The sequence below is a fragment of the Giraffa tippelskirchi genome, chromosome 2 (genome assembly GCF_054371585.1).
Source record: "Giraffa tippelskirchi isolate mGirTip1 chromosome 2, T2T-mGirTip1v1.2.pri, whole genome shotgun sequence".
Classification (NCBI taxonomy): domain Eukaryota; kingdom Metazoa; phylum Chordata; class Mammalia; order Artiodactyla; family Giraffidae; genus Giraffa; species Giraffa tippelskirchi.
In genome coordinates, this window is record NC_137276.1 from 82,494,696 (window position 1) to 82,520,956 (window position 26,261).

Here is a 26,261-nt window from a genome sequence, read left to right on the forward strand (position 1 = left end):
TACTACGTTAGTCAAAAATCTCAAAACTTTTTGTTTTGCTCCATCAAACTCGGGAAGTATCAACAAGACCAAAAAAGAAAGGATACAGAGATTCCACGGCCACATTCATAATTTACTTGTGACCAGAGAGTGATCCAATTTAAGCCATAGGCCCATGTGAAACCAATCATTCCCGGAAACATCCACAGGCACGAGTCCTGCTGTAATTAATTAACACTTGGTTCGCCTCCCAAGAAGCCATCATGATGCTGAAGCAGTTAAAAGACTTGCGTTCCTTAACGTTTAATCCTGCAGTCAATGACTCTGCATCTCACAAAAAGCGTGTTCAGAGTCCGGGGAGAACCACGGAGGTCTGTCATTCAACTTAAACAGCCCGACATTTAAAACACGGGGAAGGAAACGACCCCGATCCCATTGAGTGAAGGCGGCGCTCGGCCCCAGGCGCGGAGGTCGCTGGTGCGAAGGCAGCAACGAGGGAGGGGGTGGTCAGCAGCGGGGCAAGCGCAGGGCGCGACCCAGGACCACGACTTTTCTCTGGGGCGCCGCGCGCCGGGCAGTACCCGCCGCCCAGCCGGATCCTCCGCGGTGACGACACGCGAGACTGGGAGACGGGCGCCAGTTCCACCGTCTGACTCTGACACGGGGCCAGAAATGCCCGGCCCCCTGCTCGGCCGGCGCAACCATAGCCCCCCTCGACTCACCCCGGGACTGGCGTCGCAGGCGCTGAGCGTTCGAAATTCTCCGTCCGCCGTGGCGTGTCGTCCGCGTTCCCGGCCGGGCGCGCGCGCGGCTACCGGAAGCGAGAGGAGTCAGTCCGCCGCCATTTCCCGGTTCGCGCGCCCCGGGCGTCGCCGTCGGCCTTGCGTGTGCGTCCCGGTCGCGCTCGCGGCTCCGCTGAGCTGGGGGCCCGGACCGCTGCTGCCCGCCACCGGGCTGAGCCTCCTGCACAGCCTGGGGACGCGGAGCGCGACTGGCTTGCTGCGGGACGAGCAGAGAGGGAGGGGGCAGGGTGTGTTTCCAAACTTCCCAGACTCTTTCCTGCAGTCGGGATTGAGGGGCCGGGAAGTGCGGAAGAGAGGAGAGACAACCTGCTCCCTCCGCCCGCGTGTCCCCGGCCTCCAGCGCCGGTGTGGACGCCGCACAGGCCCCCCCTGGCCCCGGCGAGGGCCCCCTCCACGCGGACAGGGGGGCGTCTCTGACCTTCCTTAGTCGCGCGGGTCAGCGGGGTAGGTGCCAGGTATTTATTTCTCTAGGTTTGCTTCCTTGTCTGCCTGGGGTCAGAGTCCAGCCAGTGCAATGAAAGAGAACCTAATTTGGAAGCACCCCGTTTGGGGCCACACATTCGGGTGTAAGTAAAATGATAGGGAAATGGGTTCAGTATAGCTGGACTTCGTCCAGTCTGGAGCCGCCAAACATTTAATCTAACTTGGACTTAAGTCACTGCGGCTTCTCCCTCAGTTTTGTGTGTTACTGTTTTCTAAGTTTATCAGGACTTCCCTGAGGAAAATGTCAGCAGTATAGAGCCCAGTTCTGAGCACGGTAGGTGTTCAGAGATAACCAATTTTTCTGTCCAGGGCCCATACTGACTGCCAGTTTGACCTGCTGGCTGTAAAAAAATGTCAGCGACAATTACGACGTTATGTAAGCTACCTTGAACACCAGTCCACTTTGTTTTCTGATAGGGATCATAAAGTTCTTATCTTCCTATTTGTCTCTGCTTGACTTTTATCCAGGTTTCCTTTGAAAGGCAGGTCTTGCTGTCCCTGCTCTGGACTTTCTCCTCTGTATCTTTGGGCTTTATAATTTTTTATTTAAATTGAGTAAGTCATTACACATTCCATACCATCGAATTCACATTCTGATTCCCTATTATGTTTCTCTCCTCCTATTCATTTTCCAAGTTTGCTTCACTCTTCAGGATTCAACTTCAGTAGCTGAATTTAACCTTTAACGTACACTACCTGTAATTTGTACTTAGCCTTGTTCCATCTATTCAACACGGATTTAAATTGAGAAGAGGAAATTGTCCTGTATATTCCCTAATGCCTAGTGTAATAATGCTTTGCATGAAGCTGACACTCTTAAATGTTAGGTTGAAATGACAGGTTATTGATAAAGTGAGGAGCAATTGAATGTCTTAACAACTTTGCCTGGGTTGATTACCTTTCTCCACAAAGTTGAAATAAAATATATACATCAGTGCTCCATTTCTTTGGTAAGTGGAATTTAGGTATAAATAGGACTGTGTAATGGAGAAGGAAATGGCAACCCACTCCAGTGTTCTTGCCTGGAGAATCCCAGCGACGGGGGAGCCTGGTGGGCTGCCGTCTATGGGGTCGCACAGAGTCGGACACAACTGAAGTGACTTAGCAGCAGCAGCTAAGTAGACATTTCTCTAAAGAAGATATACAGATAGCTGACAGGCACATGGAAAGATGCTCAGTGTTCCTAATTATTGGAGAAATGTAAATGAAAACTATAATATGTTATCATCCCTCAGTGGTCAGAATGGCCATCATCAAAAAGTCTACAAATAATAAGGGCTGGAGAGGGTGTGGATAAAAGGGAACCCTCTTACACTGTTGGTGGGAATGTAAGTTGGTGCAACCACTATGGAAGACGGTATGGAGATTCCTTTAAAACTAAAAATAGACTTGCCATATGACCCACCAATCCCACCCCTGGACATATATCCACAAAAGACAAAAACTAATTTGAAAAGAAGCATGCACCCCAATGTTCACAGCAGCACTATTTACAATAGCCAACACGTGGAGCAACCTAAGTTCTATCGACAGATGAATGGATAAAGAAGTTGTAGTGTATATATACACATACACACACATGTACAACAGAACACTACTCAGCCACAAAGAAGAATGAAATAATGCCATTTGCAGCATTGCATGGACCTAGAGATTATTGTACTAAGGGAATAATGTCAGACAGAGGAAAACAAATATCTATGATATCCCTTCTCTGAAATCTAAAAAAAATGATACAAATGGACTGATTTACAAAACAGAATTAGACGCAGACACAGAAAACAAAGTTTTGGTTACCAAAAAGGAAAAGGAGAGGAGGGATAAATTAGTAGTTTCAGGTTAACAAATATACAGCATTATGTATACATGGATAAAGTTTCTACTGTATAGCACAGGAAATTATATTCAATAACCTATGATGGAAAATAATCTGTAAAAGTATATATATATAATACATAGTATATATATATAATACACATATATATACATACATATATACACACACACACATATATACACACACACACATATATACACACACACACAAGGCAAACCATTAAATATCACGGTAATCCAAGTCTATGCCCCGACCAGTAACGCTGAAGAAGCTGAAGTTGAACGGTTCTATGAAGACCTACAAGACCTTCTAGAACTAACACCCAAAAAAGATGTCCTTTTCATTATAGGGGACTGGAATGCAAAAGTGGGAAGTCAAGAAACACCTGGTGTAACAGGCAAGTTTGGCCTTGGAGTACAGAATGAAGCAGGGCAAAGGCTAATAGAGTTTTGCCACGAGAATGCACGGGTCATAGCAAACACCCTATTCCAACAACACAAGAGAAGACTCTACACGTGGACATCACCAGATGGTCAACACCGAAATCAGATTGATTATATTCTTTGCAGCCAAAGATGGAGAAGCTGTATACAGTCAGCAAAAACAAGACCGGGAGCAGACTGTGGCTCGGATCATGAACTGCTTATTGCCAAATTCAGACTTAAATTGAAGAAAGTAGGGAAAACCACTAGACCATTCAGGTATGACCTAGATCAAATCCCTTATGAGTATACAGTGGAAGTGACAAATAGATTTAAGGGACTAGACCTGATAGACAGAGTGCCTGATGAACTATGGACAGAGGTTCGTGACATTGTACAGGAGACAGGGATCAAGAAAATCCCCATGGAAAAGAAATGCAAAAAAGCAAAACAGCTGTCTGAGGAGGCCTTACAGATAGCTGGGAAGAGAAGAGAAGCGAAAAGCAAAGGAGAAAAGGAAAGATATTCTCATCTGAATGCAGAGTTCCAAAGAATAGCAAGGAGAGATAAGAAAGCCTTCTTCAGCGATCAGTGCAAACAAATAGAGGAAAACAACAGATTGGGAAAGACTAGAGACCTCTTCAAGAAAATTAGAGATACCAAAGGAACATTTCATGCAAAGATAGGCTCGATAAAGGACAGAAATGGTATGGACCTAACTGAAGCAGAAGATATTAAGAAGAGGTGGCAAGAATACACAGAAGAATTGTACAAAAAAGATCTTCACGACCCAGATAATCACGATGGTGTGATCACTCACCTAGAGCCAGACATCCTGGAATATGAAGTCAAGTGGGCCTTAGAAAGCATCACTACGAACAAAGCTGGTGGAAGTGATGGAATTCCAGTTGAGCTATTTCAAATCCTCAAAGGTGATGCTGTGAAAGTGCTGCACTCGATATGCCAGCAAATTTGGAAAATTCAGCAGTAGCCACAGGACTGGAAAAGGTCAGTTTTCGTTCCAATCCCAAAGAAAGGCAATGCCAAAGAATGCTCAAACTACCGCACAATTGCACTCATCTCACATGCTAGTAAAGTAATGCTCAAAATTCTCCAAGCCAGGCTTCAGCAATACGTGAACTGTGAACTTCCAGATGTTCAAGCTGGTTTTAGAAAAGGCAGAGGAACCAGAGATCAAATTGCCAATATCCGCTGGATCATCGAAAAAGCAAGGGAGTTCCAGAAAAACATCTATTTCTGCTTTATTGACTATGCCAAAGCCTTTGACTGTGTGGATCACAATAAACTGTGGAAAATTCTGAAAGAGATGGGAATACCAGACCATCTGACCTGTCTCTTGAAAAACCTGTATGCAGGTCAGGAAGCAACAGTTAGAACTGGACATGGAACAACAGACTGGTTCCAAATAGGAAAAGGAGTACGTCAAGGCTGTATATTGTCACCCTGCTTATTTAACTTATATGCAGAGTACATCATGAGAAACGTTGGGCTGGAAGAAACACAAGCTGGAATCAAGATTGCCAGGAGAAATATCAATAACCTCAGATATGCGGATGACACCACCCTTATGGCAGAAAGTGAAGAAGAACTAAAGAGCCTCTTGATGAAGGTGAAGGAGGAGAGTGAAAAAGTTGGCTTAAAGCTCAACGTTCAGAAAACTAAGATCATGGCATCTGGTCCCATCACTCCATGGGAAATAGATGGGGAAACAGTGGAAACAGTGTCAGATTTTACTTTTTTGGGCTCCAGAATCACTGCTGATGGTGACTGCAGCCATGAAATTAAAAGATGCTTACTCCTTGGAAGGAAGGTTATGGCCAACCTAGATAGCATGTTTAAAAGCAGAGACATTACTTTGCCAACAAAAGTCCGTCTAGTCAAGGCTATGATTTTTCCAGTGGTCATGTATGGATGTGAGAGTTGGATGGTGAAGAAAGCTGAGCGCCGCAGAATTGATGCTTTTGAACTGTGGTGTTGGAGAAGACTCTTGAGAGTCCCTTGGACTGCAAGGAGATCCAATCAATCCATCCTAAAGGAGATCAATCCTGGGTGTTCATTGGAAGGTCTGATGTTGAAGCTGAAGCTCCAATACTTTGGCCACCTCATGCGAAGGGTTGACTCATTGGAAAAGACCCTAATGCTGGGTAGGATTGGGGGCGGGAGGAGAAGGGGACGACAGAGCATGAGATGGTTGGATGGCATCACCAACTCGATGAACATTGGGTTTGGGTAGACTCCGGGAGTTGGTGATGGACAGAGAGGCCTGGCGTGCTGCAATTCATGGGGTCGCAGAGAGTTGGACACGACTGAGCGGCTGAACTGAACTGAACTGATGATGGCCATTCTGACCAGTGAGAGATGATAGCATATTGTAGTTTTGATTTGCATTTATCTAATAATTAGGTACGTTGAGCATCTTTCCATGTGCCTGTCAGCCATCTGTATATCTTCTTTAGAGAAATGTCTATTTAGGTCGTCTGCCAATTTTTTATTGGGTTGTTTTTCTTTAATATTGAGCAGCATGAACTGTTTTTATATATATTTATATATAGGCTTCCCTGGTGGCTCAGTGGTAAAGAATTCACTTGCAAGGCAGGAGACAAAAAAGATGCAGGTTCAATCCCTGGGTCAGGAAGAGCCCTTGGAGAAGGGAATGGCAACCTACTCCAGTATTCTTGCCTGGAGAATCCCATAGACAGAGACGGGCTACACAGGGTCGAAAAGAGTTGGACAACTGAAGCGACTTAGCACATATATATATAATATACATTATATATATATCACTTTGCTGTATACCTGAAACACAACATTGTAAATCAACTATATTTCGATTTTTTTTTAAAGAGTAAAGCAACTATACTCCAATAAAAATTTAAATAAAATAAAAAAGTAAAAAAGAAGGGAGGCAGTCACATGAAGATCTTGGAGAAGAGCACTGTTGACTGAAGGAATAGATAATGCAAAGTCTTTTGGGCTCTTGAGAACACATCGAAGGTTTTCAGGCACAGAGACCACCAGCACGGCTAAGCAGAGTAAATGAGGGAGAAATGATATGCGATGAAGTTACGGACTTTGATGAGGTCACATGGGAGAGTAGATAGAAGGAGAAGTTGACCTGGACAGAGCCCTCGGGAGAAAAAAAAGAGAAAAACCAGTAAAAGAGACGGAGGGGTGGCCATGGAGACCTGCTGCAAATGTGTCATAGCAGCCAAAGGAAGGAAGAGTTTTAAGAGAGTTGAACAACCAATTGTGTTGTTAAGAGGTCAAGAAACACAGAAGTGACCAATGAATTTAGCAACATCGAAGTGATTGGTGACTGAAGTGGATTGAGGCATGTGAGGTGGTGGAAACAATGACTATAAATATCTTAAGAGGTTTTGCTGTGAAGAGGAACAGAAAGTGCTAAGGCTAAGGAAGCGTGAGATAAAGGGAATATTTTTATTTTCTTGTTTTGTTTCTATTTTTGTTTTTTAAGCAGAAGATACTACAGTGGTGCCTTTTATCAAGTAAGCCACAATAAGAAATACATTTACTTTGTGACTTGTTACATATCTATTTAAAATCATGGAAACAACAATTTCACAAAACCATACTCTTGAATGAAGCACTCTCACTTTTCATTTTAAAATACTGCTTATAACTCTCTAAAATGTTCGCAAGACTAAATGTTACAAATTGTTTGTAGACCATTGCCTTAGACTTCCAAAGATGAAGGGATCATTTCTGGTTGGATCAATTTCTTTTTCATCTATCTTTATTGTCCTCTTTCTTTATTCAAGAAGCCACATTCATAAAGTACAAATTTAAAAATAGTGTGATATAAAAATACTAAATACACACACTACTATATATAAAATAAACAAGGACCAAGGACCTACTGTACAGTACAGGGAACTATATTCAATATCCTGATAATGGAAAAGTATGTGAAAAAGAATATATATTGGGCTGACCAAAAAGTTTTTCAGGTTTTTCCATGCGATGTAACAGAAAAACCCAAATGGACTTTTTGGCCAACCCAATCCTATATATATATCCTATATGTATGTGTGTATATATCTATATGTATATATCATATACGGCATTGAATGGCTGAGTACCAAAGAATTGATGCCTTTAAATTGTAGTGCTGAAGAAGACTCTTGAGAGCCCCTTGGACTGCAAGGAGATAAAACCAATCAACCCTAAAGAAAATCAACCCTGAATATTCATTGGAAGGACTGATGCTGAAGCTCCAGTACTTTAGCTACCTGATGCAAAGAGCTGACTCATTAGAAAAGACCCTTATGCTGGGAAAGATCAAAGGCAAAAGGAGAAGCAGGCAGCAGAGGATGAGATGGTTAGATAGCATCACTGATTCAATGGACATGAATTTGAGCAAACTCTGGGAGATAGTGGAGGACAAGGAAGCCTGGCATGCTGCAGTCCATGGTATAGCAGAGTTGGACACGACTTTAGTGGCTGAACAACAACAATATATGGCACTGAATCACTTTGATATAAACCTGAAACTAATGTTAACATTGTAAATCAACTATACATTAAAGAATTAAAATCTTAATATGTGTTGCCCCAATTAAAAACTAAAAAATCACACGATTTTAGACTTACGAATTTAAACTGTATATACTGTTCACAGGATTAATTGACTAAACAAATACCTTCCATATTTTGTCAATGATGTGAACTATGTTGTTTCAAGCCAGAAAACATTTCTGGTAGTGATTTTGCTTATTATTGTGCTGCTGTGTTATTTTGGTTATTAGAATAATTTTTTTGAAATGTTGGCCCTCCAAACATTCATTAAATGGTGGTGCCGCTGCTGGGAAAATATGCTCCCATATCAATAATTTTGGAATACAAGTTATGTGTGATAAAACATTATAAAGAAATCTAAATAATTACTTTGATTTTTTTTCCACCATGAATTTAGGAGCCAGAACTCTAGAACCTTTAGCAATAATAATGATAAATAAAAGCAGAATTAAAGTAAAAAATTGCCACAATACGTTTAGATTTATGAACTCTGAGAGCACATACACTGCTTTCCATTTATTCTTGTGAGAAAATTAGTCTTGAATTATGCAGGCTTTAAATTATGCAGTCTTTAGGAATGCATTCTTCACACAATCATAGCACTCATATTTCTTATATGTATATCTGCTTCCTGGGAAAATTTTTATGGTTGGTGTTATCTACTTCTTCTGACTCCCCCCCCCCCCCATTTTACATGGACTCATGTCCTCTTTGAATCCTCTAGCTTTGAACTAATCTCTCCCACACCCCAATACTGGTACCACACATAGAACTCAACGTCTTTTCTCACCCTCTAGACCCCCTATGTTGATTGATTAGGCTTACCTCTTATGTTCTACAGGATCATGTCCCAAATCTAGTCTTTTCAGGTCTAAGAAACAAGCTTCTAGAACTATGGCTTTGTCATAAAATAAAAGAATCTTGGAGACAGGAGAGATCTTCAGAGGAGTGTGGATTAATTTATCCCAGTGGCTCCAAGAATGAGATGCCATCCCATTTTCAAAATACTTTTCTTGAATGCCTTGGCAGACTATGGTATGTTAACTAGAACATGTTGTACTGTTATTTGATATAAGAATATATCTGAAATTATTTAAAAGTCAAAATAGAACCCTTTAAAAGTTTATGTATACACACACACACATATATAAATTGAACAAAATGTTATGCACTAGAGATAGAATGGGTAAAAAATATAGCTTTCCCAGGGACTTCCCTGGAGGTCCAGTGGTCCAGTGGCTAAGACTCTGCATTTCCAATGCAGGGGGCAAGGTTCAATCCCAAGTTGAGGAAATAAGATCCTACACGTTGCACAGTGTGGCCAAAAAAAATACCAGAATACGTGTGTGTGTGTGTGTGTGTGTGTGTGTGTGTGTGTGTGTGTGTACACGTGCACATGTGTCCTCGTTTGCTCAGTCTTTGTGACCCCATGGACTGTAGCCTGCCAGGCTCCTCTGTCCATGGAATTTTCCAGGCAAGAATACTGGAGCAGGTTGCATGTCCTTCTCCAGGGTGTCTCCTATATTGGCAGATAGATTCTTTACCACTGTGCAACCTGGGAAGATGAAATGAAGTGAAAGTCACTCAGTCGTGTCCAACTCTTTGCAACTCCATGGACTATACAGTCTATGGAATTCTCCAGGCCAGAATACTGGAGTGGGTAGCCTTTCCCTTCTCCAGGGGATCTTCCCAACCCAGGGATCGAACCCAGGTCTCCCATGCTGCACACAGATTCTTTACCAGATGAGCCACAAGGAAAGCCCAATCTTTCCTTAAATCCAGTGGGAGTTAGACATTCAGTAATCAGATATATGAATTTTTTAAAAGTGCAAAAGCGTGATATTAGTAACTGTTAATCTGCATTGTGATCTTTGTTCCAACATAGTTGCTGCAATACATAAAACCATTAAAAGGCCTCCCTCAGTCTCCCTCTCAAAATGTAACCAACCCCTCCTGCACACAGCTAATCTCCTTCCAGCTTGTATTTACACAGCTCATTATAAAATAAAGTGACAAGCAAAACCTTAAGGGAAGAATTTTTTTGACAGGTTGGAGCAAGTAAGAAATCCAGGTGGTTTTTCCAAATAGAAAAATGTTATTGAGTCCAAATACTTACAAAATTTTAAAAAAATTATTTTGAAAATTTCAAAACATACACATAATAGATAGTGGGATGAATTCACATCCACTCATGGTCTAGGTCCAGCATAGACATATCTTCTCAGCAAGTCCTATCTTGTTTCATCTGCCCCTAACCCACTCTCTCCCCACCCCCAGATCACTTTGAAGCAAATCTTAGACTCTATTAATCTGAAAAACTTCAAAACTGGTTGTTAGACTTTAACGTTAATAAGATCAGCTTCAGTTTCTTGCCCAGATGACTTCATAGTGGAATGTATTTCCAACTGCAAGTCAGCAGAAGAAGCTTAAAGTCTGGTGGTTCTTCTTTTCTTTTTAAATATTTATTTATTTATTTGACTGCACCAGGTCTTAGCTGTGGCACGCGGGATCTCTGATCTTAGTTGCTGCACGCAGGGTCTTTAGCTATGGCATGCTAACTCTTAGTTGCAGCTTTCAGGATCTAGTTCCCTGACCAGGGATTGAACCCAGGCCCCTGTACTGGGAACACGGAGTCTCAGCCACTGAACCACTGGGGAAGTCCTCTGGTTGCTTTCCTGTTAGCAATAACCACACCTCAGGGAAACCTCATTGGCTAATGATACTTCACCTATGCAACACTGTTTGTTTTTCTCTGTATGATATCAAGACTGGTCAGTGGTTTGAGATGTTCTCAGCCTGATCTATCCATCTAGTACAAAGTTCCCATCAGTTATTTTTCTCCCCACCACTGCCTGGATCCATTATTTCATGAAAAACTGAAAAGTGATATATCAATGATAACATTCCTCTTGCATTTATGAGCTGAATTTCTTCTATAAGGAAATATTGTTTCCTATTTGGTAACCCCAAGGTGAAGTTTATGCCAGAAAGGCAGGTCATTTGCTTGATTCCTTCCCTCACTTAGTTTTCTTAATAATAAGTTGGTTTCCTAGCCTCCACAAAAGGTAACCAATAAGTTAGTTTTCTAAAATATAATTATGAATTCATGAATATTAATATATTTGATATGTTTCTATTTTTCCTGATACTTAAGTTATCCCACCTTTACCCAACCCTTTGAGTTGGCTTCTGACTTCTTTTGACTCAACATAGTCATCTTAGCTTCCTTGCTTTCTGGTATGACAAGATGTCTCAAGCTACCATTTTCATTTCCTGCCAAACTTGGATTTAGCAGTTTCTCCAAGGAAATCTGTAGTGGGAAATGGCATATAGAAACTACAGTTTTGACAAGGGGGTACTCATGGCATCTGGGTTGATTTCTAGATTTCTTAGTGAGTAGAGCTAGAAGAAAAGTTTTATTTTCTAAATATCTGAGTTTATACTGATTTCTTTCAGTTTAGTATTACAATGTTTTCATTGAGCTTTTTTATGTTTATACCTCACTTTTCTTGTAAAAAAGTTTCTAACAAAATTAGTATAGTTACTTATTTGCTTTATCTTATATAATAGTTTCAGGGTAAAAGGATAAATATTATCATAACCATATGATTACAAAACCAAACCAAGGTTTATTTGTGGTCTTTTTCTATCCTTAGGCTATATCCATAAGATACAGATATATATATATATATACACACATATATTAATAATTACATTTCTGTGTTTTAAAGTAATTTGATAATACTATCCAAAGTGATCTATAAGTTCACTGCAAGCACTATCAAAATCCCAATGATGTTTTTGCAGAAACAAACAAAAAATCCAAAAATTTATATGGAATCTCAAGGGACCCTGAAAAACCAAAACAGTCTTGAAGAACAAAAAGTTGAAGGTCTCACACTTCCTGATTTCAGAAAGTAAGTTAGTAGGCAAAATAGTGTAGTACTGGCATAAAGACAGACACCTAGACCAACATAACGGAATAGAGAACCTTGAAATGAACCCTCATGTGTGTGGTCAAATGATCTTTAACAAGGGTGCCAAGACCACTCAGTGGGGGAACAACAGTCCCTTCAACAAATGATACTGGGAAAATTGCATATCCACATGCCAAAGAATGAATTTGGATGCTTATCTTACACTCTGTATAAAAATTAACTCAAAATGGATTAAAGAACTAAACACAAAACCTAAAACCATAAAATTCCTTGAAGAAAACTTCATGACATTGGATTTTAGCAATGATTTCTTAAATATAACACCAAAAGCATAGATAATAAATTTAAAAATCAACAAATAGGACATCAAACCTAAAAATTCTGTGTATAAAGGACACAACCTACAGAATGTAAAGGCAACCTGTGGAATGGCAGAAAGTATTTGTAAATTACATCTGACAAGGGGTTAATATCCAGAATATATAAAGAACTCCTACAACTCATCAGCAAAAAGACAAATAATCCAATTCAAAAATGTGCATAGGACTCTAAAAGACATTTCTCCAAAGATAGTATACAAATGACCAACAAACATATGAAAAGGTGCTCAACATCATTAGTAGTTAGATAAATGCAAATCAAAACCACAGTGAGATACCACCTCACACTCATTAGAATGGCTATAATAAAATGATAATGTATTGGCAAGGATATGGAAAATCAGAATTCTTTTGCACTGTTGGGAGTACCAAGTTGTGCAGCCCCTATGGAAACCAGTATGAAAGTTCCTCAAAAAATTAAAAATAGAATTACCATATGATCCAGCAATCCCACTTCTGGGTATATATCCAGAAGAACTAAGAACAGGTTCTCAAAGAGATATTTGCATATCTATGTTCATAGCAGCCTGATTCGCAATAGCCCAGAGGTAGAAGCAACCCAAATGTCCACCGACAGATGAATGGTAAACCAAATGTCATATATTCATATGATACGGTATTACTCAGCCTTAAAAAAGGAAGGAAACTTGGTCACATGCTACAACATAGATGAACCTTGAGGACATTATGCAAAGTGAAATAACCCAGTCACAAGAAGACAAATACTGTATGATTCTGTTTATATGAGGCATCTAAAGTAATCAAATTCAAAGATAGTAGAATGGTAGTTGCCATTGGCTGGGGAAGAGGAAATGGGAAGTTTAATGGGTAGAGAGTTTCAATTTTGAAAGATGAAAAAGTTCTGGAGATTGGTTGTGCAACAGTGTGAATGTACTTAACACTGTTGAACTGTACACTTAGAATGGTTACAATGCTAAATTTTATGTTATGTGTTAAACACAGTTAAAAAAAAACAGTAATTGAAATAATGTATCTCTCTGAGTAAGCCACCACCTTAATATACCATCTACACTCATTAGTTTCATTGTGCTTTCAATTCTTGGGGCTTGCTTTTTATTTATTTAACTTTGGTTTAATTCTGGTTTATAATTTGTGAAATATTTACATGAATTCAAAGCCAAATTTACAAATAAGATACATTCAAGGAATTCTAACTTCTAACCCTGTCTTCTCCATCCTAGTTGCTCCCGCTTTCTAGAGGTAACATTTGTGGATGATTACCTCTCTTCATAGTCTCATCTTGGACAAAAAGTAGCACACCACGAATAGTTTTGTACTTTCCTCTTTTTACTTCACATATAGCTTGAACATCACTCCACAGTAGTACACAGAGATACTCCTCATTTCATTTCTATAGCTGCATATTACTTCATTGTGTCAACATTCCATAGTTTACTTAACCTGTGGTATCTGGATTGTTTCTCATCTATCATAAGGAATGCTTCAGTGGTAACTTTGGGTATGTGTCTTTGTATAATAGCCACACTATCTCTTTGGGATTGATTCCTAGAAGTGGCACATTTAATATTATTAAGATGTCAGTTCTTCTCTAATTGATTAATAGACTCAATGTAATCCAAATCACATGTAATCCAACTATTTGATGGATATCAACAAACTAATTATAAAGTTTATATGGAGAGGTAAAAGACCTAGAATAGCCAACACAATATTGAAAGAACAAAACAGAAGGACTGACACTACCTAGCTTCAAGACTTACTATAGAGGTACAGTAATCAAGAATACCATAGTATTCTCGGAAGAATAGACAAACAGATCAACAGAACAGAGAGCCCAGAAGCAAAGCCACGTAAATAGAGGCAATTGATCTTTGACAAAGGAGCAAAGGGAATAAAATGGAGTAAAGATATCCTTTCCAGCATATGGTTCTGAACAATCAGACATCCACATTCAAAAAAATGAATCTAGATACAGACCTTACATCCTTCACAAAAATTAGCTCCAAATGGATCTTACACCTAACTGTTAAATGGAAAACTATAAAACTCCTAGAAGATAATATAGGAAAAAACCTAGATGACCTTGGGTACGGTGATGGCTTTTTAGATACAACACCAAGAACAAGATTCATGAAATAAATAACTGATAATCAGAACTTGGGTAAAATTAAAGACTTCTGCTAGCAAAAGACAGTATCAAGAGAATGAGAGGACAAGCCCCAGACTGGGACAACATGCTGGCAAAGAACACCTCTGATAAAGGACTTACACAGAATATATCAAGAACTCTTAGAGCTTAGCAAAAGCAACAAAAGACACCCAACTTAAAATGGATCAAAGACCTTAACAAACACCAAAATACTCTTACCGTGTGATCTAGCAATTGCACTCCCTGGTATTTGCTCAAATAAACACAAAACTTTATGTCTACACAAAAAACTGCACATAGATGTTTACATAGCAATACAATGTAACTATAACTGCCAAAATGTGGAAGCAACCAAGATATCCTTCGGTAAGGCGAGTGATAAAATAAACTGTGTTATAACCAAATAATCAGTGCTAAAAACATGAGCTACCATCTGTGTTCCCACTGACCTCTCCCTCGACTTGCTCCTTTAGACCTAAAGATGCCTACATCTGTTAGTTCCTCCTTGGTTTCCCTTCTATTATTAAGTTATCCTGATGGAATTTACCATTTGTTCCCCCATAAAAATATTGACTGAATTCTAAATTCTAGCTATCAAAGATAAACTTTGGCTTCCTAACACAACCGTTGCCTGTTTTCTTGTCTGTCTGCATTCCTGGATTTGTTGGTCCCTTGAGGGTTGGGGTGTATCATTGTATTCTCAGAACTCAGTTGAGGGCTTGACCATAGTAAATGCTTGGTAAATGTTTGCTGACTGACTTAATGTGATTTCCCCTATTAGTTTCTATTTAAAACTAGAAACAGAAATCATCTAAAAGAGGTATAAGCAGCTCTTCCAAATCTGTCACTCCAGGAGAATAACGCTTTTTTGATCTGGCTTTTTTCAGAGACATACACATAGAGGAAGAACCAATTCTTGCCATTTATTTCTCTTTGTTTCCCTTCTCCGGTCAGTTCTCCCATGTTGCTACTTTACTGAGTCCACAGCAACATGATTATTTTCTGTACCTTGGACAAACCCAACTGCTACTGCCCTGATTGCTTGGCTGTCTTGGTGTTTTGGCCTGTCTTCCCAGGAGAGAGGCTGAGGGGCCTGCAGGTAAAGAGATGGGATGGAGGGTGGTATTTGGAGCAGGGTCCTCAGCTCCACGGCCCCTCTGAGGAGCAGGATCTCCAGCTCTGCAGAAGACAGCAGGGGTCCAGAGCGCTTTCAGCATCCTGGCTATCATTAGGGAGACGGAAGGCACCCTGCTTGGTTGGACTCAGAGGAGTCTTCGCTGGCTTCAAGTCCAGCCTCCTCCTCACTTGCCCCTCCGCCTTCTCCCGGCTCCCCGCAGCTGCTGGGAGCTGCTGTTTTTGCTTCACTCTCCCTGTGGAGACAGCTTTATTTTTTTATGTTTGTTTTTTTTTTTCCCTATTGGGATACAATTCACATAACATAAAATTCACCATGTGAAAAAGCACTTTAAAGCACACAATTCAGGGGCTTTGTAGTAGGTTCACAACTCTGTGAAAGATTCATTGCCATCTAATTACAGAAGATTTTTGCTTTGATCTTTGAAGCCAGAAAATGAATGGAAGGGGATGAACCTCATTAAAATAAAAGCGTCCTGTGTCCCAGAGGCATTCATGGTTTGGTATGTAAAACCCCTCATTTGGTATTTTCTATTTATAACATTTTTCCTCCTCAAGAACGATGATACTGTTAAAAAAATTTTTTTAAGCTTTCACTTTATTTAAAGTATTACTTTCTTAGTTCCATTTCATTTCTTCAGCATATTTCGAATCATTCCAGGCCAGTTAATGCTAATGATAACAATGAACAACAAACAAGGCCCCTAATCCTCTGTGGTTTGCAGCTGAGCGGGCTTGACACCAGTAATCAAGTTATTATTGTGATGAGTGCTGTGGGGTAAATATAACAGGAAGACAACCAAGTCTGGGAGGCAGGGGTGCTTTCCTGGTAAGAGTGGTGTTAGAGGCAAGACCTGGGCCTGAAGAGGCTGGGCTAGGGAAGGGCGGTGGGACCAGGTCTGAGTGTAGCTGCAGTGTGGCAGGCCAAGGACCTCGCAGTCTAGTGCAGCTAAAGCATCAGGAGCTGTGGAAGAGTGGACACAATGATAAGCCACACAGGCAAGTCACGGGGCCTTAGAGGCCATGCTGCCGATTTGGGATTTTATATTCAGTGGGAGCCCATCGAAGGAGTTAATGGGGTGGCAGGATTCGTCCAGTGGTTGGAGACCACTTGGGAGGCTGTTTCAGGATGAGAAAGGGTGGCTGCCTGGCTTAGGATGGTCGTGAGGATGGAGTAGAGAGAAGAGATTTAAGAGACATTTGGGAGGGGGTCTTGAGGGTGATTTACCAGCAAGGTAGATGGTCAGATAGGGAACTCTGGTGAAGAGGAACTGTGAACGGGGAACTCATGGGTTCTCTTCAGGATGGGTTGGATTTGAGGTACCTGGGAAGCGGCTGCATGGAGATGTCAAGCTGGTACTTGGGGTGTCTGGCAGCTCAGTAGACCATCCTGGGCCAGAGAGAGAAAGTTAGGAGAGGCAGAAAGTGACCGTGAAAACACTCTTCACATGCAGGTATTACAACATCCAAAACACTTCATCAGACGACTTACTCACCTGAGTTTCCTCCTACCTCAGTGATTCTCACTTTGTTCTGCCCCTTCCTGGGTGTGTGTGGCACCCTCTCCAGGAATGTCTCTCGTCATGTACAATGACTCTCCCTCATGTAAAGCTCCTGGAGGGTAGGAAGGTCTTGCTTATCTTTGCATCCCTGGGATGTATTATAGAAAGTCACTAGGTTTCTGACTGATGACTGACCAAGAGAACAAAGGAATCAACGATTGTGTTAGCATCTGCACAAAAGCACCAATTAGAGTTATGGTGGACATCCATTTAATTTTGTAGCACCCATTATGATAGTTTAAAATAATCTCTATTTATAAAGAAACATAAAATCATGCAGGACATCAAAATGAAGGCATCTTCAAAAGTACAGCATGAAGACATATAAAGGATCACAAAAATTCAGTCATATAAAAGCCCTTCTGAAGAAGTCCTCCATGGAGCTTTCGAGGGTACATCTCAAAGGAAAATGGTCATTGGAGGTCATATCAAGCATAAGAGCTCAGCTCAGCTCAGCTCAGGGACCATGAGAAGCTATAACCTTTACATTTCCAAAAGGGTTGATAAACTTGATCATTTCATATCAAGTTGCACTGTTGACTGCTTTGATCTCTTCAACTGCAGAGTTGATTTCAGGGGTGTCCTTGGCTAAGATGGCCATGGGGACAAAGAGGACAGCCTCTTCTCCTCTGCTCTGGGTCTTCCTCTAGGTGATGGGACCCCCAGGTGCAGCGCCCACTTGCCCGGCACTTGGTTCAGCATCACGGCCGCAACCCTCCAAACAAATGGGAAGCAAGATTTGCCCTTGTCCACTTATACACAAGTGCACACATTTCAGAAGGTGGAGCTGGAACTCCCAGGCAGGAAATCACAGAATCAGGAGGGAGGCTGTTTCTCAGTCACTTTCTCCAGTACACACAGTTGCAGATGTTTTGGTTACAAGAGTAGAAAACAGTTTCAATGTCCTTAGGTCCAAAGTGTCATTAAATATAAAAGACAATCCTCTATATGTATAAGCAAAAAAAAGGAAGCCAATGTTAGCAGGTCACTAGGAGTAAGAAGGCCACAGGCATATAGAAGAAATCTGATTCCAAGACTGAGGAACTGGCCCTAAAACAAGCAATACAGAGGGCAGAGACATGAACCCAGAGGAGAGGAAGATTCTAGAACAGAGAGGACAGAAGTGGAAAAATGTTATTAATATAAGGAGGATAGTCTTGCCTCAAAACTAAATGAAATACATTCACTCATCTGAAAAAGAGAAAGAAAATTTGCTAGATCTTAGTTATTAGGACTGTATTTAAAATACTGTATTTCTTTTATGTATCATAGAGGAAGACACAGCTAGCACTCTTCCTTGAAGTCTGCTGTAACTGAGGGAGATCAGCCCATTTGCCTTTTTACACAGAAGCCACTATTCTTGTGATGTTCAAGACGAAGCATCATTAAACTGAAAACAAAAGAGACCACAGACAGCTAACCTTAAATCTCCACAGAGAAAAAGTCCTACTGAGTGTTTAGGGAGAATTCCCAGAGTGAGGAATTGTAACTAGGAGAATTCCCAGAGTGAGGAATTGTAACTAGGGCTGACTGTTCCACATTTCATCTGAGTGAGGGGTGTTGTCATGATGGGGATACCTTCAGGGGACAGGAGCCCTCATCTCAATTATGCCAGCCTCATTCCATTAATATTCGTCAATCTGTAAAATAATTGTACTGTTCTGATTTTTTAGTGGGCTACTTCTAAGGGTTCTAACATACAACCAATAATCAATAGAAAGAAGGTTGGTTCCAGGCTGGTCTTAGGGCTTCCCAGGTGGCTCAGACGGCAAAGAATCTGCCTGCCAGTGCAGGAGATGCAAGAGACAGGGGTTTGATCCCTGGGTCAGCAAGACCCCCAGAGAAGGGAATGGTTACCCACTCTAGTATTCTTGCCTGGAGAATTCCATGGACAGAGGAGCCTGGTAGGCTACAGTCCATGGGGTCACGGCTTAGCGACTGACACACACACAGGCTGGTCTTAACCAAGCCTGAAAGGATGCAAATAGATTTCATTCTCCAGCAGAGGGCAGCACCACATAAAAATTACCCTACACGGTAACAACAGGCGCAGCATCTTTGTCTCTCACCATGCATTTTCTATATTATTATTATTATGGCCATGCAGCTTGTGGGATCTTAGTTTCCCAACCATGAATTGAACCCGGGTCCCCTGCAGTGGAAGCACAGAGTCTGAGCACTGGATCTCCAGGGAAGTCCCTCTATATTATCGAATATTTATTAGTTAGTGTCACAAAAATGGAAGACTTGTTCATTCAAGTTATCTTGAATACTGATGGGCAATCCAGGCAAACAATTTAAGCCCTAACTATTTAAAATCTTATAATTTTAAGATTAATTTAAATTGTTATTTAAATTTAACTTAATTTAAATTATTTAATAATTTAAATAACTCTGTGCTTTATTTGTGTCTTCCTTCCACATGAGTCTTCCTCTGTGTACATACATCCTAGGTGTGTGTGTGGTGTCTACTTTGCTTTCCATTCCCTCGCAAGTAGTAATTTTCTATTGCAACCAAATAAAATGCATATTACATAGAACCGCAACATGTAACACCGTAACATTGCAGGTGGGAGTTTTGTTTAAAAGAGTGTACCTTGGAACTTAGCTAAAAAGAATTCATCCTTCTAATAGCAAAAGGACCTCATCAAAAGCAGATTAGTTCATAGTGTGGTCAATTCAACATGGATTCCTATAGAACAAAGCTTTTAAGTATTAATGAATACATTTTAACAATTATTTGATCAATCAGTCATAAAGTAATTCCCTTCCTTTCCACTTTGACCTTTGTTAAGTATCAGCATAGTCAGGCTAATACAGTATTTATCTACTAAAAATAAACTTTAAAGAAAATTATTTGGGGTTATTAGAGAATTGTGTTATAGTTATATTTCAGTTGAGATTTACTTTTGATATTTCTGTATGTAACATAGATGAAAATCATCCTCCATTTGGTCAAAGTCTAGAATCTGAATGAACTTTAATTTTTTGGTTAAATCTCTCTCTGCTAATACCATACTCTTAATAATTAAAACTTTTCCTAAGATAAATGCCAATGAATGTAGATGTCGATATGTGCAAATAACGATAGAGTGAAATTAAAACAACATACTTACATCAACTCTCCTATTTAAAAAAAAAAAAAATCCCTTCTACCCTGATACTTCTGCTATGGAATTATAATAGAAACTTAAGCTTTTATAGCCAGTGATGGAAATTATTAGCCATCAGGGCTTTGGAACTAATGCTGCCAAATGGAGAGATGAGTGGGTGGTACTCTGTGGTCTCGTGGTTTCTCTGTAATTCCTAAACATAAAGATAAAGGAGCGTTCTTAGCTCTGAACCATCTGAAGTCTTGTGTCTTAACATTTCTGATCCAACTCAAAGGTAATTTCAGCTGACATTTATGAACCATAGCCACATTCAGGTATCTATGAAGGTAAGTTCCGTCTAAGCTTGGGAGGAATTCCCTGGTGGCCCAGTGGTTGAGACTTCGCCTTCCAATGCAGGGGGTACGGGTTCAATCCCTGATCAGGGAACTAAGATCCCACACACTTCTTGGCCAAGAAACCAAAACATAAAACAGAACGATAACAAATTCAATAAAAACAAATTTTAAATTCAAAATGCTTTAAAATGGTCCACATTAAAAAAAAAAAACTTGAAAAAAAAAGTCAGCTTTGAGATTGAAATCTGCAGTTTGGAAATTTGGAAACATGTCCCACAGGACATTTGTCATGCTGGGACCCCCTCCTTCTATCACAAAGGGGTGTCAGGATCCAAGGAGCGATGACCCTCTGACTTGAGGATCTGGAACCACAAAACACTAAATAAGCACACCCTTTTGGTTCCACTTCCCTAAATGTCCATAATAAATGTGAAAGGCTCATCTGCACTTTCCCACAGTACATTTTGGGCTAACACATGAGAACATGCCACACGCAGCCTAACGAAAACACCATGTGTACTTGCTTGTGCATGCTCAGTCACGTCTGACCCTTTGTGACCCTATGGGCTGTAGCCCGCCAGGCTCCTCTGTCCATGGGATTCTCCAGGCAAGAATACTGGAGAGGGTTGCCATTTCCTACTCCAGGGGATCTTCCCGACTGAGGGATCGAACCCAAGTTCTTGCGTCTCCTGCACTAGCAAGCAGATTCTGTACCATTGTTACACCTGAGATCCCGAACACGGTACAAAATCAAATGTTCTGTACAGTGCCAAGAACATAGCAGACAATCAACACGTAACAACCACCCCACGGACATTAAGTTGCAAAAGAACCCAGTTTTTAAAACTTACATTTTATTTCTGACTGCTGCTTTGGGTACATCTTTTGATAAACTTGGCATTTATCTGCTAAATCTGACAATACGAGCTAGGTGTGACTAACACTAACTAAATCAGAAGTGATCAGTAGGTCTCTACAGTAATTTTGCGAGTTTAGAGATAACATTTGATGACTACATACCAGCAACCTCTGTAACAAACTGCTGTAAACAGTGGGAAAAAAATGTCAGTGGTTTAGAAAATAACTTTGAGTTAATCCTAATCTTTCTTGTACTCCTATCAATGTTAGTCATCACTTTTGCTTCTTTTAGTCAGGGATTTATACAGAATCTTCCCAAACTGGATTAAGTACCTTAATTTTCTAAGCCTATAGCCAAAACCAAATAGCACTTTTATGAAATTTTCAAGTAAACCAAGGCTTCCCTCCCATCCTCCACACCTTCCACAGTAAACCACCAGACAAGAATACTGGATATTCTTTGGATCTAATCTTTCATTTGGTTTAAAATCCTCTAAAATTTGGATTTTAAAGCACAGCTCCCCTTCTAATATCATCATTAAAGATTTCTCTTTCTTGGCTAATGTGCTGGGTAATACTGAGGCTCTGTCTTAAGCTGAGATAGTAGGTTTCAGAGGGGGTTGCCTTTCACCCATGGGCTGAATTGTAATGTACAATATCTGAACTGTACAATATTGTGATGGTTTTTGCCATACATCAATATGAACTGGCCACAGGCATACATGTGTCTGCTCTATCCTGAACCCCTCCTCCCTCCCAAGACTTTTATTTATTTCTCAACTGAGCTTTCTCTCTGGGGCAAAACACTTGACCTGATAGAAAAGACATAGAAATAAATATTAAATTAAGTTTTGAAAAGTCAAGGATACTGAAAGGGCCAACTCTTTGTCAATAGCTTTCCCATGGTGCTTATTACCCTGCTAATTCCTGACTTTGTCTTCCCAATAACCAATTGGTTTTATAAATATTTCTTTCGAAAATACTCGAGCAAAGACCTCTTTGACAACGCCCAGATTATGCAAGTGTTTGAATAGGAAAGAAGGCACCTGTGTCCTAGTGTATCACTACATAATGCCAGTAACCTGTAAGTTCACTTAAGCACTTTATAACAAAAAGCGTTAACAAGCTAAAGGGTGACGGCTCTCTGTGGTTTTCTTCTAAGCTGTGGGAGTGTCATTACTCACCAGGGATCTTGTGGATGATGACTTTTGGGGGCCATCAACCATCTTAGTTCCAATCTCAATCTTCAGTATTTAAAGGAGGGGAACTTTTATTTTCATCATGGCATGAATCCATTTTGATTATAGCTTTGGCCCTGGTCCCTGTAGGAGCTTATAACACATTTCCCCCAATTCCAGATTCAAATATTAAATTAATACATATGTGCAAAACTAAAGGAAATTCCACCACCAAAAACATACCCGACCCCTCCACAAAACTGCCAGCTCTGGGGAAAACCAATGTCCATGGTTCCGGGTCCTTCTCCTAAACTTGAAAAAGAACAGAGTCAGGACTTTCCCAGTGGTCCAGTGGTTAAGACTCCACACTCCCAATGCAGGCAGCATGGGTTCAATCCCTGATTAGGGAACTAAGATCCTGCATGCAGCACAATGTGGGAAAAGAGAAAAAAAAGAACAGATTCACAGTGTTCCTTAACCTGTGCTTGTTTCAATGTCCGAAGAGGCCAATGAGAAGGAGCCGAGGTCTAGAAGTTCCTGGGGTGCTCTCCACGCCCCCGCTTGGGCCACTCCTCGTCCACCCACCTGCGCAGCACCTTCTCCACGTCGGCCCGGTGGTACAGCCGGCAGAGCTCCATCAGCTGGCTCACCGTCCTCTGACTGTTCCGGAGCAAGAACTCCAGGGTGGGGCTCTGGGGTCGCTGCTCCAGGAAGCACAGCTCGTCGTAGGGCATGCCCCACTTGCTTGCAAAATTCCTCCAGTTTTTGACTGTTGGGTGACAGGGATCCAGCTTTATCCTGATCACATCTAGTAAGTCCTGGTCATTGAGCAAGTCGCTGATGGTGGGGACTCGGAGCGCACAGGAGGGACAGGAACAGGTCTCCGTGCAGGACGCATCCTTGCTCCCATCTGCAGGGTAAACCACAGGGTGCATGAGTTAGCAAGAGGCCCCAGACACGTGCTTATCTCTTCGGTCCTTTATTTTCCTACTGAATTGCTCATAAAAGTACAGCACCTATTTTAGGATACTCACTTCTACATATTCACCAATAACGTCTTGTTCTCTGCAGTCAAGATCAGCTGCTCTGCTGGAAGCAGTGGCAAGACTTTATGAAGCCAGTGTTCCTTTCTTTCTGAGACTCTGTCCCCCAGGCTGCGCGTTTGTGAGCCTGCCGGCCAGATGAGGGCTCCAAAGAGCCGAGCTCTCTCCGTGGGCAGATAGCCAGTCCAGCGGGGTTGGACTCTGGCATCCCAGGAGAAACCAGCCCATTCTCACCTGCTCCTCAACCCTCTCACCCCTTCCAAATTACAAGTCAGCCTTGTCAGCTTTTTAAGGTCAAGCACAGCATATCAGGGTGTAAAGTATTGCACAATTCTTCAAAAGGTCTTTATATATATATATAAAAAAATACACACACAACCCAAAACTGGAATATCCACTCCAAAGGTATATTTGAAAATGAGTGATAACTGATAATGCCAGACTTTTCAGATTTATGGCTACCTTATCATGGCTTTGCCTTTATTTATGTTTTTTTTAACACAAAGGGCTGCCTTTGAAGTGGAGCCAATACCCTGAGGTGTGTGCAGTGGGCTGGGTGAGCGGGTGGCTTTGAGCTCAGCCTCCCCAAGAAGGGGGCTTCACTGGTGGCTCAGATGATAAAGAATCTGCCTGCAATTCCGGAGACCCGGGTTCGATCCTTGGGGTGGGAAGATCCCCTGGAGAAGGGAATGGCTACCCACTCTAGTATCCTTGCCTGGAGAATTCCACGGACAGAGGAGCCTGGCGGGCTACAGTCTATGGGGTCGCAAGGGGTTGGACATGACTGAGCAGCTAACACTTTTGCTTTCACCAAGAAGAGCAGCCCCAGCACAGAGGAAGGGCCACCTTCCCATCCATCATCTCTGGCCTCCCTGCAGTATCTGGCAGCATGTGAGCAGAGGATGAAGCTAGTAGGTGAGCAGTAAATAGGTTACAGGTAAGAGGTTAGTAGGTAAGAGACAACTCAGAGTACAGGTGTAAGCGGGGTCTGCACAGCAACCCAACTGAATTAAAACTGCAACAGCACGGGATCTCCTAGCCTCTCTCACTGGGGATATTTAACCACCAAAGGGGACACTAAAGATGACTGGCTTGGAAAATTCTCGGAGGTTATGATGCCTTTTTCTACACTGAACTGTTGGACTGCCCAACTTAGGAAAGTAAAAAATTTGGAGAAAAGAAAAAAAAAAAAGGAGTCACTCTGATTATTATAAAATTGAGAACTCGAAATTTTGAGGCAAATACAAGTAAAAGATAATAAGAGCCATGAAACTTATGCTCATACTCTGACCTAATGATATAACTTCTGAGAATCCAGCCAAAGAAGATCATCTAAAATATGTATGTACTTGAACATTTTTTATTATAGTCTTACTCTTATTATACATTTAAAAAAAAACTTAAAATCAAAGTTAGGGGACTAGTGAAATAAATTATTGTTATTATTTGAAGGAATATTATTTAAGAAATAATGAAGACTATATAGCAACCTAGAAAATGTGGGTGCTGTCATGTTAAGTGAAAAATACAAGATGTAAGGAATTTATGTACTCTGATTAAAACTATGGGAAAAGTCTCTGTTAATATTACCATGGAAGGAAGTGTACAAAAATAATCATAGCTTCTGTGGTTAATGTAGGATTATGTTTTTACTCTCCAAACTTCCTCAGTGTGTATGTCGGGGTGTGCTCAGACGTACACTGTGTGCTCAGTCATGTCCAACTCTTTGCAACCCCATGGACTGTAGCCCACCAGGCTCCTCTGTCCATGGGATTCTCCAGGTAAGAATACTGGAGTGCGTTACCATGCACTCCAGGGGATCTTCCTGATCCAGGGATCGAACTTGTGTCTCCTGCATTGGCAGGCAGAGTCTTTACCACTGCACCACCTGGGATTATGTTTCTATTTTCCAAACTTTCTCTAGTGGTGGTTATATTTCTACGATAATGAAAACCATGTATTACATTAACAAACATATTGTTCAGCACTGAGCAGACGTATCAGTGCAGCATCCCTCCTCTTTGCCAAGCTTTACTTACCCTTTTAAGGCCACCTCTTCCTACCTTCCCCATGATTTGTTTCATCAAATACCTCCTTTCTTTCCCCTCACCTCCAGATACCCATCTCTACTGATTCTCTTTCCTTTATCCACAAATAGGTATACAGCTCCTCTATCATAAAAAATAAGAACCTCAAACTGCCACACTCTGGTTTATAATCCACTGAAGGACTTTCTCTTACTCTTCATTTCTTTACTGTTTTAAAAATATTTATTATTATTTTTTGGGCTACACCACATGGCATGTGGGATCTTAGTTCCCCAACTAGGATGAAACCCACACAACCTGCAGTAAAAGCTCAGAGTCTTAACCACTGGACTTCTGGGCAAGCCCCAATTTACTATTAAACTTCTGAAAGGAGAAATCAAAACCTGTGGCCTACAATGCCTCATCATGTTATTAATCTTCACTTTCTTTGGCTTTAAGAAGCATCTGACCAGCCCCATTC

General features: G+C 41.1%; 2 protein-coding genes and 1 long non-coding RNA gene across 52 annotated transcripts in view; 1 reads left to right on the plus strand and 2 right to left on the minus strand.

The window, feature by feature from the left end:
• LGALS8 (galectin 8) overlaps positions 1 to 8,954 on the minus strand; it is a 32,991-nt gene extending 24,037 nt beyond the window's left edge. For 7 of the 48 annotated variants that reach the window (XM_081569388.1, XM_081569395.1, XM_081569373.1 and 4 more), the window contains exons 1-2: positions 8,907 to 8,954; positions 702 to 978 (exon numbers count right to left, since the gene is read on the minus strand). The gene's annotated coding sequence lies outside the window, so the exon portion shown is untranslated. Of the gene's footprint in view, positions 1 to 3; positions 979 to 8,906 lie in introns of those variants that run through there. The other 41 variants (XM_081569390.1, XM_081569396.1, XM_081569374.1 and 38 more) reach the window with 6 other exon arrangements.
• Positions 8,955 to 9,004: 50 nt separating this feature from the next.
• On the plus strand, positions 9,005 to 15,154 carry LOC145538048 (uncharacterized). Its single transcript, XR_014076611.1, has 3 exons — positions 9,005 to 9,116; positions 11,889 to 11,998; positions 13,602 to 15,154. It is a non-coding gene; the product is annotated as an uncharacterized LOC145538048 (long non-coding RNA).
• A 6,357-nt stretch (positions 15,155 to 21,511) lies between these two features.
• The window catches only part of EDARADD (EDAR associated via death domain), a 99,200-nt gene continuing 94,450 nt past the window's right edge, over positions 21,512 to 26,261 (minus strand). For all 3 annotated transcript variants that reach the window (XM_081569412.1, XM_081569411.1, XM_081569413.1), the window contains one exon: positions 21,512 to 23,620. In XM_081569412.1, the coding sequence (XP_081425538.1) occupies positions 23,238 to 23,620 (383 nt within the window). In that variant the 3' untranslated portion in view covers positions 21,512 to 23,237. The remainder of the gene's footprint in view (positions 23,621 to 26,261) is intronic.